General features: G+C 38.3%; 1 protein-coding gene across 1 annotated transcript; it reads left to right on the top strand.

Annotated features, from left to right (window-relative positions):
- The first annotated feature begins 13073 nt into the window (after nt 1-13073).
- Nucleotides 13074-14347, top strand: LOC103441662 (aspartyl protease AED3). The gene is given in 2 exon segments (XM_008380354.4): nt 13074-13797; nt 13800-14347. Coding segments are annotated over 2 exon segments (1272 nt in total).
- Nucleotides 14348-15571: the final 1224 nt, after the last annotated feature.

Here is a 15571-nt window from a genome sequence, read left to right as displayed (position 1 = left end):
TGCTTGATCACTCTTGTCCCCTACATAATTTCTAATTTCATGCTTCAATTCATTTAATTATTACACTCAATTGCTTGATACCTCTTGTTCCCTTCACTCATTAGATTTTAGACAACATTTACATCCATTACATGCACCAATTGATGCTCCATCATTCAAATTTGGAATCCCATGCCTTGTGTACCACATGTTGCTGCACCTTTGACCCATTTATTGACACATTTTCACCTCCCTTTCCATCTCTATGAAATGTACACAATCATTCATGCCCCCTAGCTATAAGACCACTCCATTTTACCCTTCACACTTTGCATCATCACTTCATTTTCACCCTTGGACCATTGCACACCACACACACAAATTGCCATGCATTTCATCCTTAACCTAACCTGATTTTCTAAGGTTTTTGGGGCCTATAAATACATGTTTACACCCCTTGGCAAAAGAACAATCCCCCATATTCATCATTTTATCACAGAAATTCGTCCATACACACCCTAGGAAGCAAAACACCCCAAAAACACCATTCTAGTGCCTAGAAAACATAACAGCCACTCCACCTTCTTCCACCCTCTTTGCCTAGTTCTCTACCACTCCCCAACCATCAAACACTCTTCCACTCTCACCCTAAACCCTTCCACAAAATTCCCCATCCATTCTACACCATAAATCCACCCAAAAATCTGTCCACAAGCTTCATGCCGCAAGCAAGGGAAATGAGGAATCTTGGATGCACTTGCTACCAAGTTGGAGCATTTTAGGTGTTTTCTTTCCTTTGATTTTAATGTCTAATTTTATGTATCTTTGTATTGCAAGAATGAGGAACTAAACCCCCTTAGTTGGGGGGTGATTCGAAACCATGTACATGCTTGCAATATGATTTGATTACATTCAGTTGTTATTTCATAAGTTGCGGATTCAATTCGTTCATCTACTTGATTGATAACTTATTTGTGTATGTTGATTGAGAGTGCACGCTTAGTTTTCATGCATGAATATAATGCTAGATTATGAGGGAGTTTCACCTAATAGTTACAATCTTATAATCACAAGTAGTGAAGATCGCTTGAAAACGATCGCGTTGAATGAATTCTTGGCACTAGTTTCATGCTCATCATAGTAACGAATGCCTCGTCAACACTTATAGTTCTCATTGTGCTTCATGATTCTTGATTGTATCTTTATTGTGCTCATCACGTAAGGAACCTTTGAGGAATGCTTTGAATTGTTGTATGCGCTTTTCCATCCAATTCATTAACTTAAGGAGAACTTGAAGGTTAATTTAAGCGTATCTAATTAACTTGGGGTGTTGAGTTTCATAATTTATTGAAAGAACAACTGAAAATCATTTTGTTTGCAAGTGTGTCATGTGTGGAGAAGAACCTCCTAACTAGCCTTTTATCCATCCTTTTCATCCAAAAACGTTTTACAATCTGTTTTGTTTTAAAGTTTCTGTTTTGTTTTCAATTTTCGTCCAAAACAAATCCCCCTTTATTTTGAAGTCTTAGATTAGTTAGAAAGTGTTTTGATTTGTGTTTCTAAGTGTTTTGATTCAAGTTTTCATCCAACTTCGTCCAAGTTCTTGTTAGGTTCTCAAAACTGCCCAGAAAGTGGTTTGTAGGCAGTTTTGAGTCATTAGGTTGCTGTTTTGAGTTTTATGTTTGTTTAAGTATTTTAAAGTATAGTTTTGCATTCTTTGAGTCTAGTTTAGTGTTTTAAATTTTGTTTTTATGTTTTTAAGTCAGTTTTCAAGTGTTTAGCAATCCCTCCTAATCCCCGGCCTAGAACGATCCCTACTTACATACTTTACTACAATTGATAAAAAGAGGGTTTAATTTTGTGTGTTAACTTATTTTTCACATCACTCTCTAACCTCTGTCAGCTACCCCAAGAACTACTCTTATCTACTGACACTTGTCACTTGCACAATTGCCCCTACACATTGTCCACTTAAAATACAATCTTCTTGTTACAAAATGAGATTCATTTATTTTTCAAGTTATCTCCTCCTCGACCTTACGGACTTGGCTAGAATAAATTCATGATTCATGTACTTAGTACAATTACCCTATTAACTGAAACATGTTAGTAATGACATTCAACGATTATATGTGAGCATCAATGAGTTGATAGGAATTTAAAAGTTAAGATATATAGTCTTCATCTAGGTACATAAATGTATTCATATCTGAACATCAAGCTTTGTAAATATTTGTAGGAAATTACAGTTAAGATACATAGTCTTCTTCTGGTGGAGAAAGTTTCTGCAGATGTAAAATGAATAGTGTATAGCAGCAATAAGGTATAATTAAGTAACAACACAGGTGTATTACCAACAATGCTTTACCATCTTTCATTGATTTTGCGTCGTGTACTGACAAAAGCATAACAGAATTACTGAATACCTTTGAACTATTGCAAGCTTGTCAATAATCCGTGCAGTAACAAGACATTAAATTTGATGCAAGAAAACACAAGGGATGTCGCAAAGGTAGATATGTGTGTCTGGAAATCGCAGGAAGGCGAAGGGCCGGAATGAAAGATGTAGTCGATGAACAAGAAGTGAATATTTTTGTCCTACCGTGGTGAGGCTTTGGTAATTATAAACTACTCTAAAATGATAAGGTACTGTTTATAAATTGAGATCGATGAACTTGTTTTATGATTTTCACATTCGTTGAATTATTGTTACTCACAAATTTCGTACCTTATCTAGATTGTTGCTTTGCTCAGTGCACCATTCTCACGGTGTAGGGGCAATTGCAGGTGACATGTGTTAGTAGATACGAGGAGCTCTTGGGGTAGTAAACAAAGACCTTGGAATGATTAGGTAACCCCTATATCTTTCCTTATATTTATTTTGGACTTTCTTTTTGGGAGCCTAAGGGCATGTCACCCTAGTGAGCGTTAGTTACATTTTGTTGTACAGTTGTTGTAAATATTGTGAATTTCAGTTTAGTATTTCTTGTTTGTATTTCCTTGCACCCATGCACCTGAGTGCTACATGTTGATCCTATAGACGTATGTCAGGATCGGGGTGTAACATATGCGCCCTTCCACTAGGGATTGCATTCTTTCAATCATAGACATAAAATTGGACCTACATATATTGATCACAAAAGTTAATTTACGAATTTTCTAGTATGCATCAATGTGTACTATTTATCGATATTTGTGACCGCTAAACTCTTACCTGTTAGATCTTTAATTGTACATCTAACTCTCCATTCTTCTGAAAAATATACACCAGAGTATATGGTAAAAAATTTAGTCACATCGTTTCATAATTCATGATTCATATCATGTGTGAAGTGTGCGACACTGCATGCAACCTTGGCTGCCGTATGCTTTGTACCTTATGTGGCTGTTTGTAGATAAGTAATAGACAAGGGTCTCGTGAGCGAGTACTTATGAAATTTATAATTGATTTGAGCATCTTCTAAAAAATATCCAAATCACTGTGCATTTGTTATTATTTGGATTGCATTTGTAGCATCTCAAAGTTGTGGTTTTGGAGCCTATTCGCAATTTTACGTTTTTTTTTCTTTGGTTTTGGCTTCCATAGCAGTCTTTAATTGAATGGACTAAGTATAATTCTGTTCAGAATTATAGTCTTGCAAGAAATTACTTTTTGATGAATAGTATCATACTATATTCATCTACTGTCTCTAATCGAATAAGCTAAGCATAGTCCGTTCTTTTTGAAACAATTGAACCAAAATTCACAAAGAAAAAGAGGACCAGTCGTCGAGCTTCGCGTCGCTCACCAGGTCGAGGAAGCTCTAATTTAGCATTTTTTTCAGAGGTGTTTGATTCGGCTATTGTGATCGATGAAACTCTAGAAGTTGAATTTTGGAAATTTTGTTTCAATTTGTGAGATGAAGAACAATCAGCGAGCATGAACAACGATCCAATTCAGTAATATCACGCGCTGCGGATTGGGTTTTGTTTCAACACTTGGCAGTTGGATCTGCAGCTACTACTGGTGGCCCCAAGTAAACGGGCTGGGTATCAGACCAAACTTGGCTAACCTGATTTCTTTTCGGCCATGTTTTGACTTGGTGAGCTCCACTAATTTTTAACCCAATCTTCATTTAGTGATGAGTTTCTTTTCTTTTTTCTTTTTTTTAATCATATCACATTTTGACCCTTTAACCATTTCCATTGAAGATGAAAACAATTGTTGTGACATCCAAGTAATTGAGCTCCACAGTGTAATCTCGTAAGTATGGTGGGGTAAGGTGCCAAACTACAAACTAAGTGATAAAATCACAGCCACCAAACTTAAGAAGGTGTTCTTTCGATTCTAACCCTTGTGAGTATTGTGAGATTCCTTATGGAACTTGAAATTAATTAAGTATAACTTATATGTAATCGGGGTATGTCTTTCAATATTTCTTTGTTGCTTCTCATGTGACTAATTATACGAAGAGTAAAATAGGAACATTGAAAGTATATTTATGACATTTATGATTGTTTTCCCTTAACCGTGCTAGATATTGAAATAGTGTCAATTGTGAGTGAAGAATCGTTAACATATAATGTTTGCGAGCCACGAATTAGCATTGATCAACGATTGTGATAGCATCAAGTGCAAACATGTGACTGTCGCTACAACAACTCGTTTCCTATATATCTAGTTTTTATTTAATTTAATTTAATTTTAATTTTTTTAATCTTTTTAGAAATTTTAGGAAGACATTATTCACATTTTTTAGAGTTGGATAGTGATTTCTGCATATTCTTTTTGTTCTTTTCCGTATTTTTATTTATTTTTCGTATTTAGATTGAATGTTTAAAATAAATAAATAAAAGACACTCACACTAATTGGGCGATCAGGTGCATGTTGTTGCCCCCATCTCCCATCTGTTTTCTGGTTGTGCGTAAAAGACACTCACAAAATTAAAAGGGAGATTTGGAAAAATAACTAAAATTTTAACTATGAATTGAATTTTAACCAACTATCATTATTGTTTATAATTCTAACCAAAATTTGACCTGAAAGTACATCAATACCCTTTTTAAACTAAATTAATTACAAAAATATATCATCTCCATCTATTTATGGTCCAAATTTTGACTATGTATCAAAACTCCCTTCTGTGTTTTTTTTTTCACAAGATTTCTGAGGATGAAAATGTCAAAGCCATCAAGGAGGAAATTAACAAGGTTGTTAAACTTGAGGAATAGCTCGACATTGATGTCCTGATTATATTACTTGTCAATTAAAAATTATGTTCTCCTTTTAAGCTGAGGGAGTCTCTTATGCAAAAAGAATGCATGTTCCATTTAATTGAGTGTCAAAATATAAATGGGTTTTTGGAAATAATATGCCTACCTTAATCAGCTTTTGCTGAGATTAGAAAGAGAATAATTATCCAGTGGAGCCGATCATGTGCATGTTAGTGGAGCCGATGCTGGGCCATGGCGAAAAGTTTCCTAACCCCGTGACCGATCGCATCTCGGGAGCGGCCCAAGCAAGGACAATAAGCAAAAGATGGTGTTGTCATCCACCACTGCTATCCAAAACCCCTCCAATGGCGTCTTCTTAGAGCAAGTCTAGCCTTGGACAATGCTTGGGGGACAGGGGAAAGGAAAGGGCCTGAGGCCTGGTGGACAACCCTCTAGCCTTGGAGCGCCCGAGTGAGGGTGGGAGCCCGAGCACAAGGGGTGGGGAATTGACAGGCCTGCAGCCCGAGGGCCAGGCATTTTTTTTTTTTTTGTGTCAGCCCAAGGGCTTGCAGCCCCATTTCCATGTTTTTTTTATTTTGTATTGCCAGGGGGGAGGGCTCCAAGGGTGGAGATGCAAAAGGTAATTACTGTTCATTAATGGTAGTTACTATTCATTAAAGGCAGTTACTGTTCAATATGGTGGATTCAATAGTGGATTGCCAGGGAGGAGGGCTCCAAGGGTGGAGTTGCTCTTATATCCACTCCACACTTAAAATGTAAAATCATACGACTTGAATTGCTAATGAGCTGGATGTCAAAATGGGTTCATAAAATTCCATGACTTCATACTTAATGAAGTAGATCAACAATTCATTAGTTAAAAGTTAATGGAAAACTCACTCAACCTAAATTGAACATGAAACGAATCGTAAACTTAGATGTTTTAGATTCAAACGTTCACATAGAAGTGAAAACATTTGACTTTACCTCATACGTATGGTTTTCAAGTGATTGTATCCACTCAAATTTCGCCTTAAGAGCAACTGCACCCATGGAGCCCTCCCCTTGACAATCCACTATTGAATCCACTCTTTTGAACAGTAACTGCCATTAATGAACAGTAATTGCCATTTGCATCTCCACCCTTGGAGCCCTCCCCCTGGCAATAGGCAGTAAAATATTAGTTTTTTTGTTTGTTTAAATAACAAAATAAAATTATTTGTAATTTCGGATAAGATTTTTTAAATCGTTCTCATTGCGTCACGTGTCATTTTATAAAAAAAACAATTATTTAGCGATGGATTTCGATAAGATTTTTATCCAATGTCATCGTGCCACGTGTCGTTATCTTTTGAGAATCTTTGACGATAGATTTCGATCAGATTTTAACTCGTTCAAAATTGCGCCATGTGTCATTATCCGAAAAGATAATTATTTGAAATCGATTTCGATAAGATTTTTATCCAATACGATCGTGCCATGTGTCATTATCTTTTCAAAATCTTTGAGAATAGATTTCGATCAGATTTTTAACGAATGACAGCATGCCACGTGGCCTTATCTACAATCCAATCCTTTCTTAATCGTCCATATAATCCACCATCCATCCTCACAAATCTCACACCAATTTTCTCAACATCTCCATCTCATTATTCATAGTTTCTGCTTCTTCTTCATCATCCATCCTTACAATGTCTTTTTCTTCATCAAGGATGATGTGGGAAATCGATCAGCAAGAGGAAGAATTGTTTAACCAATCTAAAGGAATGTTCAACCTTCAGATAGCCGAAAATGAGATGAATAAGGATGAGGAGCGTAGAAGGAGAGATGACGAAACAAGAATGGCCAGAGCCTCACATTCCCGTTGAGTCATCCAGACTGTTGCTTAGATATGCAGGCCCAACCGTTCAAGAAACCTTGATAGAAGCAGGCAACGACGGGGTGAAGAGCTGTTGGACGATTACTTTGTCCATAACAGTGCATTTCCTGATACGTACTTCAGACGCCGTTTTAGAATGGAACGACATTTGTTCAACAGAATCATGACTGATGTTTGCAACCATGATTCTTACTTTGTGCAAAAGAAGGATGCTTGTTATGGGTCTCCTGACTCAGCAAAAAATCACTGCTGCGTTGCGGATGCTTGCGTATAGAGCATTTGTAGACCAAGTGGATGAGATAACGAGGATGGGGAAATCAACCATTCTTGAGGCCCTGATGAGGTTTTGCGGAGCAGTCGAATCTTTATACACCGCAGAGTACCTCCGAAGACCTACTCACATGGACTTGCAAAGGCTTCTGGAGAAGGGCGAGATGCGAAGTTTTCCTGGGATGATAGGAAGCATCGATTGTATGCACTGGACGTGGAAAAACTGTCCAAGTGCATGGCAAGGCGCATATGGGGACAGAAAAGGAGCAAAATCTATCATTTTGAAGGCAGTGGCATTTTTTGATACATGGATATGGCACGCCTTTTTCAGGGTTTCGGGGGCTCAAAATGATCTCAACGTCCTTGCCCAATCCCCAGTGTTCAACGACGTCCTGCAAGGAAATACACCAAAAGTCACGTACGTCGTCAACAGACTTAGGTACGACGGGCCATACTACCTAGTTGACGGCATTTACCCACGGTGGGAAACATTTGTCAAAACAGTGCCACTCAGCGAGGTGCAAAGGAAAAACACTTTGCAAGCTGTCAAGAGGGGTGCAGGAAGGATGTGGAGCGTTGTTTTGGTATCCTTCAAGCTCGTTGGGCGATCGTCAGGGGTGCTGCCAGAATGTTCGATGTAGAGTCACTTCGATCCATCATGATGACGTGCGTCATTCTTCACAACATGATTGTGGAAGATGAGTTCGATTGTGATGCGGTTGATGAATATGAGCCAGAGCCAGACACGATGAACAATTCAAGAACACAGATATATTGTGCGCATGATGCCACCGAAGAACCCGTGCAACACGAGCCATTAGAAAGGGATGGACGTTACAATGAAAGGGTCATTAAACGATATACTGCACTTCAAAGTGAAGGAAATTTTGTGAAAAACATGTTCATTTGAGCAACATCTATAGCATGCAATTAACAAATTAAAGGCGGAATCATGCTTGCATGCACTCAAAACAAAACATTACCCATTAAATTCAAAGCCTAGTAGTTAGGTGAACCAAGACTCAACTCAAAACAAAGTGAGTTGAGAAATTATACCTTTGTTGATTCCTCTTTGCATAAGCAAAGGATAATCACCCAAGAGATAGGGCCTTCATTCCTTACTTCTTAGATCCATGGATTTGGATGGAAGAATAGGTTTCTCCAAGTTCTCAAAATTGAGAACCTCTAAGTCTCCACACCAAGGTAAGATTTTTGGAAGAAATGAGTGACCTAGAGGAAGTAAGATTACTAGCTATTTTCCTCTAGGGTGGCCGGCCTCTTTAGAGAGAAAAGAGAGTTTGTGTTCTCATCTTTTCTCCAAAAGAAACCCTAAATGAATTTTGGCTATAAGGTCATATTTATACCTACATTCATTGGAGTGGCAAACTTGTAATTAAGTCCAAAACCCACTCCTTTATCAATATGGCCGGCCATAGGGTTTCATTGGGCTTTTTAGGCCTTTGTGAATTATTTGTCATTAAGTTGTCATACAACTTAAGTCAATGGGCTTGACGTTCGAAGCCCATTGGGCCTTGAGGCCCAAAACTAACCCGTGGTCTTTTAACGAACTTTATTCGTTTAATTAATTAACATATTAATTAATCCTTGCCATAAATAAATAATTAAACCATTTAATTATCCTTACTCATCTCCGTTGTTTCTTCAATCTCTACCTTACACGGTGTACGATCCATTAGGTTCCTTTTAGCGAGGCAGTGGGTGATTAGAACTCTTTCAAATCGATTGTGAATTGAAACTTACTTTCAATTCTCCCTTTAGTGATTATACACGTTTAGGGCTTCCACAAACCATGAGTGACACCTAGCAGTATGTCATGGTTACCCAAGCTAATCAGAAGAGGTGGATAACCTATTCAATTTAGGATTACAATGCAATACGGTCTTTCTCTAATACAATACTCTTGACCATATTGTTTGGTTTGATAGTTTATTTATGTCTACTATCCAATGTGATTCATTTACTTATATGATTACTTTGAATGTAATTTGGAACGACTTCCTAAATCTCATTCATACTCTGGCCAGAGATTTTTAATCATATCATAGAGTATTCTCCCTCAAACGGTTTGAAGGTTAGAGATCCCTTGTTACACATTCACTTGCCTCCATGGCTAAGTGGCTTAACCCCAACTATGCCGTGGACACCCGCGAATGGAGTGACTTTGACATAATCAAAGATCAAGGACCTAACCACAAGACAACTATGATGCCTTAGGTCAAAGGACTACTTTGCATTATCCTAACCATGAGTTCTCATGTGACATGAGTATGAGAACTCTTCGTTGATCGTGTTCAGTGAACTCATTCCTTATTGAGCACCTACGTACTTGTCTTGGTGTCAGTCACACCAATGACTCGAGACCAGTCACTCTCACTAAGAGAAGACATAGCACATACTGATCTTAACGGACTGTCAATGCCCAATCGGCAATCCTATGATCAGGAACGTTTAGGATATGTATACGAAAGAGAATGGTCTCATGAATCTAACTTCTTTAAATTACATTCTCCTAATTACATATTCCTTGGACTCATCGTTTAAGCATATAACATTTATATGAGACGGCTTAAAACAATAATTTATGCCCTTGATATTAAACTAGATTAGCTTAACATGTGAAATGTCCGTAAAGTATCATCATATGATTGGTTTTAGGGCACATTTCCAACACAAAGGTCATCTATGCACAATGATCGGCAAATTGACTTGATAGAGCACCAGTGGGCATTGAAACAAGCTGAAGATACTTAAGTTTATTTAGTATGTTTGTTTGTATTTGGTGTGTTTATGTAATTCTATTTGGTGTGTTTTTTGTAGTGAGTTTTTTATTATTTGGTATGTTTATGTAATTTTATTTGGTGTGAATTATTTGGTATGTTTATGTAATTTTATTTGGTGTGTTTTTTGTAGTGAGTTTTTTATTATTTGGTATGTTTATGTAATTTTATTTGGTGTGTTTTTGTAGTGAGTTTTTTATTATTTGGTATGTTTATGTAATTTTATTTCATTATACGTGAACAATTTGATGAATAAAGATTCTATTATTAGGATAAATATATTACGAAATTAAATAAATGTACTCTCACTTTAAATAAAGTCCTCACTTCAATAAATTGGAAAGAACATAAATAATAAATTACAACCCAAAGTGATTGGAAAACTATGGGCTCCGATTACAAAAAGTACCTTATTCATCATCACTTAACAAATCTGTGGTGCTAGGATCATCTTGTCTTGTTGTGCTAGGACCATCTTGTTTTGATCTCGCTTCTCTTGCACGCCTCCTTTGCACCACATCCGCTTTCTCCGACTGCCAAAAATATTTAGAATTTGGAGACATCCCTTCTAAACGCGTGTTCATAATGTCACGATCTCGTTGTGCAATTCTTTCTTCTCTAAGCAACTCCCTTTCTTGCCTAAGTAGCTCTCTTTCCCTCTGTTCAGCTTGAAATGCTTGTTGAATAGCTGCAGCTTTTGCCTCATCTTTAGCCTTTTCAACCTCATATTTCGCCAATTCCCGTGCCAACGTCAATTCACCTTGACGAGCAAGTTCTTGCATGTACTTTCCATAATCATTCTTGGAAGCACTCATTTTCCTCTTTGAAGCCTTCTTACCTTGAGGCCTAATTGGATAACGGGTCGACCCCGACGCTTGTTCAGGAATGGGCGTTTCAGGCACTTCTTCTCCATCTTCTTCATCAACATGGGAGCCATGATCGGGTGTAGAGTGTGGAGGGGTGCTGCGTACAAAGGTGATGTGTAGAGGGGTGTTGTTCATGCATACTTCTGGACCAACAAGCACAACTTTGAATTTAGGACAATCTTTAACAATATTCCAACATTCCCACCGATGGAATGATTTGTTTCTTGATTTGATTTTGGCAGCATACCATGCTTGTGCTTGAAGTTGCTACAAATGAATAATAATGAAATTATTAGGTAACAAATAAATAATACAAACAAATAATAATAATGAAATTATTAGGTAACAAATAAATAATACAAACAAATAATAATAATGAAATTAGGTCACAAATAAATAACGCAAACAAATAATAATAATGAAATTAGGTAACAAATAAATAAAACAAACAAATAATTATAATCAAATTAGGTAACAAAATAATAATACAAACAAATAATTATAATATATTCTTACCTCATATGCATAATTTGCCCCACTTCGAACATTACTACTAGCTTGTGTCAAGGCATCTCTCCACGTACTAAAGGAATGGCTAAGTATTTTCCAACGACTGGACATCAATTCTTTGGTTCTTTTCCCACTCATTTGCTTAAGAAATTTGGTATGAATTAAACTCCACATTTCTCACAACTGCATCTCATTACCCGTAAGGGAATTATGAGTAACTTCAACCCAGTTAGTGCACAACGCAACATCTTCAAGAAGCGACCAATTCGTACCTGCGTGAGAAAGATAGGAATTTGATTGAAAGTAGTTGAGAAAATATGAAATTGTGGTGTAAGGTAGATGGAGAAGAAGTGGTATTTATAGAAAAGTAAAAACAATTTTTTACAATTTTTTTTTTCAGATTTTTTACAATTTTTTTTGGATTTTTTTGGATTTTTTTTTAATTTTTATTCAAATAATTAATCTCTGCTGTTGGATTTTAAAAATTTTGAATTCCAACACTCCAGATTGTGCCACGTGTCACAACGGTAACTTTTCTTAATTTTAAAACTATTTTTTTTCAATTTATAAAGCAGATTAATATCAACCGTTGATCTCAGATCGAACGGTTGATATAAAATCAACTTTTTTTTTATTACCGTTGCAAATCGAACGGCTCGTATTAAAGAGCCGTTGGGATTGAACGGACCGTGGGAAGCCACGTGGCTTCCTAACGGTAACTGGGTTGCTGGGCCAGTGCCCTGAATTCCTGTCGAGCGACGCGCCCCCCACTCGCGAGTGAGGGGCACGCGCCTAACACAAAAAAAATAAAAAATAAAAAAGCCCGGACCCAGGCCTGACGTCACGAGCCTCGGGCCATAGGCCTGTCGATTGCCCACCCCCCCCCCGGCCCTCGGGCTCCCACCCTCACTCGGGCTCTCCATGGCTGGAGAAGAACCAACCGGCCCTCGGGCCCTTTCCTGATGCCTGTCCCGAGCAAAGAGCAAGGCTGGACTTGCTCTAAGACCTCGAACGGGCGTTAGGTATTCTTTATTTCCAAAAAAAGAAAATAAGTCATCAAGAACCCTAAACCTAAAGTCAAACTTCCTCGCCTAGTTTGACTAATGTAATTTGATGTTTTGTGCAGTACTTATAACACATCCTAGGTCACACGATGCAATATTTGAGATTCACTCAGAAATTTGAAATTCACCAAGTAGCAGTAGCACCCTCTATTTTCTCAGGCAGATATGGAGGTTGAAGTTTAGGGTTTGAACTCTGCTAAATAATGACATTCTTCTTTTGGACCAATCAGAGAGCTTTGCTGTTTTGGGATCCTGCATGAACTGATCAGTTGTCATAAGCTGCACATCCTCCAAACTTATCATTTTTGGGTGTATTCTCACCAATGGTCCCCATAATTTTCACATGATTTTATAGGATATTAACTTATAAATTCGCAGTAATTCTAAGGATGCATTGCCTGCAATAATTTAGCAATAATTTAACTCCACCAAACTTTATATATATCTTGGCTCTTATAACCCTTGACGCACACTACAAGCTTTCTTTCCTCAGCTGATCTCGACTCCAAAGTCATGGACTTGAAGAATACTTCCCCATTTTTCTTCTTTGCCCTATTGATCTCCGTTACCAAAGCCCTTGATCCTTTTTGTGCCTCCCAATCTGATGGCTCCGATGACCTCTCCATCATTCCCACCTATAGCAAATGCTCTCCCTTCTCCTCACCCAAAACAGACTCTTTGGTCACCACTGTCCTCAACATGGCCTCCAAAGATCCAACTAGGGTTAACTACTTGTCAACCCCAGTGCCCCAAAAGACTACGTCTGCTTCGATCGCTTCAGGCCAGCAGGTCCTCAACATTGCTAACTACGTGGTCCAGCTCAAGCTCGGTACCCCGAGTCAACTCATGAACATCGTCCTAGACACTAGCAACGACATTGCTTGGGCCCCATGTTCCGGCTGCACGGGGTGCTCCTCTACCACCTTTTCACCCAACTCATCGAGCACATATGGGTCACTGGAATGCTCAGTGTCCGAATGTGCTCAAGCTCGCGGACTCTCGTGCCCGGCCACTGGGTCTACTGCCACCTTAGTTCAAGATGTTTTGAGATTAGGTAAAGATGTTATTCCCAAATACTCTTTTGGTTGCATCAATTCCATCTCGGGTGGGTCCATCCCTTCTCAAGGGTTATTAGGCCTGGGTCGCGGATCCATGTCATTACTTTCACAATCTGGGTCGCTCTACTTTGGTGTGTTTTCGTATTGTTTACCAAGTTTCAAATCATACTACTTTTCAGGTCACTCAAGCTTGGCCCGCCAGGCCAACCCAAGTTAATCCGGACCACCCCACTTCTAAGAAACCCACGCCGTCGGTCACTGTACTATGTCAACCTGACTGGAATCAGTGTGGGCCGAGTTCTTGTACCAATTTCCCCAGAGCTTCTAGCATTCAACCCTAACACCGAGGCGGGAACAATCATAAACTTGGGCACAGTCATAACCCGATTCGTGCCACCCGTCTACACAGCACTCCGCGACGAATTTAGAAAACAAGTGAAGGGAACATTTTCGTCATTGGGAGCCTTTGACACTTGTTTTTCTGCCACCAATGAAGTTGTGGCCCCAACCATTACATTGCAATTCACCGGGTTGAAGTTGACACTGTCGTCAGAGAACAGCTTGATTCACAGCAGCTCAGGCTCACTGGCTTGCTTAGCGATGACGGTAGCTCCCAATAATGTGAACTCAGTGTTGAACGTGATAGCCAATTTGCAGCAGCAGAACCTTAGAATTTTGTTTGACGTTGCCAACTCTGTCGTTGGCATTGCTCGTGAGAGTTGTAATTAACTAGCTACGTAGGGTTTCTGGTGTTTTGTCTCTTTGTGTTGTGTTTAAATTGTCGCAATGCAATATATATAGGTGATGGCTTGTGACAAATAAAAATGCAGGATAAGCCCTGCTGGTGTTGAATTTGGAGATGGTGTGTAAGCTGTTAATAATTACTATGTGGTAATTTTAGGAAAGAGAACTTAATTATTGGAGTTTTTATTCTGAATCTCTGATTGTGACTTGATGAGCTTTGAAATGAACTAATTTTGGAGTTCACATAACTATAACAGTAGCCATTTAGGTTAAAAGAACACAAGAATTTAACGAGGTTAGTAATTTGTGTTTTCGTTCTTGTGATCGCGTTGAGAAATTTCATTAGTAGAAAGAAGCAACTTTTGCTAAAAGAATTCGCTTAATTACCCCTTTTTGTTAAATCCTAGGTCTTAATTTCTTTGTCACCTATTCTAAGCCATATGTGTCTGATATTGTCAAACATTTATTTGTCCAGATTTCGACTACAAACTTCGTCCCAACAATTTTGGTGATCCAAACCATAAAACGTAACAAAAACAAACAAGGTAGTGCAGAGGCCAAATATTTAAAAATGTTAAACAACTACTGACATATGACTCACATTTACTCTTACATTTGAGTCCCCTATTTGATTACGACTCAAGCAATTGAAGGTAACCAAATTTTTTTGCCTCAAGAATAAGGCGTTGAGTAATTCAACAAAAATGCAAATATCCCTTATGAGTCTATGACCGACAGGCAAAATTCTTGACAATTATTAGGTTATAAGAGTTGAGGTATTCGTCAATTTACCCCATGAACTTGTAAGGATTGGTCAATTTCCTCCCTTAACTTTAATTTTGGTCAATTTCCCCCCTAAACTCTCATAATTAGTCAATTTGTACCTTACTGTTATTTTTTTTAATTTTCCATCTATTCTTCTGTTAAGTAGGTATCCGCATGACTACCTTTAAAGGGCAAAAAAGTCATTTTCCCTACACCTTTTATCTTCTTCCTTTTCTTCAAACTTTCTCTTGTTCTTCCTTTTCTTCAAGCCGAGCCCATGACTCCCTCCAACGCCTCCCTCCTCCACTATTTGCAGCCCAATCCATTTGATTTGTTGCTTTTGCAGTTTGCAGCTGCCCACACCCCGTCGCCTCCTCCCTCAGCCTCGTCGACCTCTGGTAAGGTGTAGGGAAACCAACTTAACGGAAAATGACAGTAGGGTGC

This window comes from Malus domestica, chromosome 08 (assembly GCF_042453785.1).
Source record: "Malus domestica chromosome 08, GDT2T_hap1".
Taxonomy (NCBI): Eukaryota; Viridiplantae; Streptophyta; class Magnoliopsida; order Rosales; family Rosaceae; genus Malus; species Malus domestica.
Note: the sequence above shows the minus strand (reverse complement) of the source record. Positions and strands in the feature narration are given on the sequence as shown.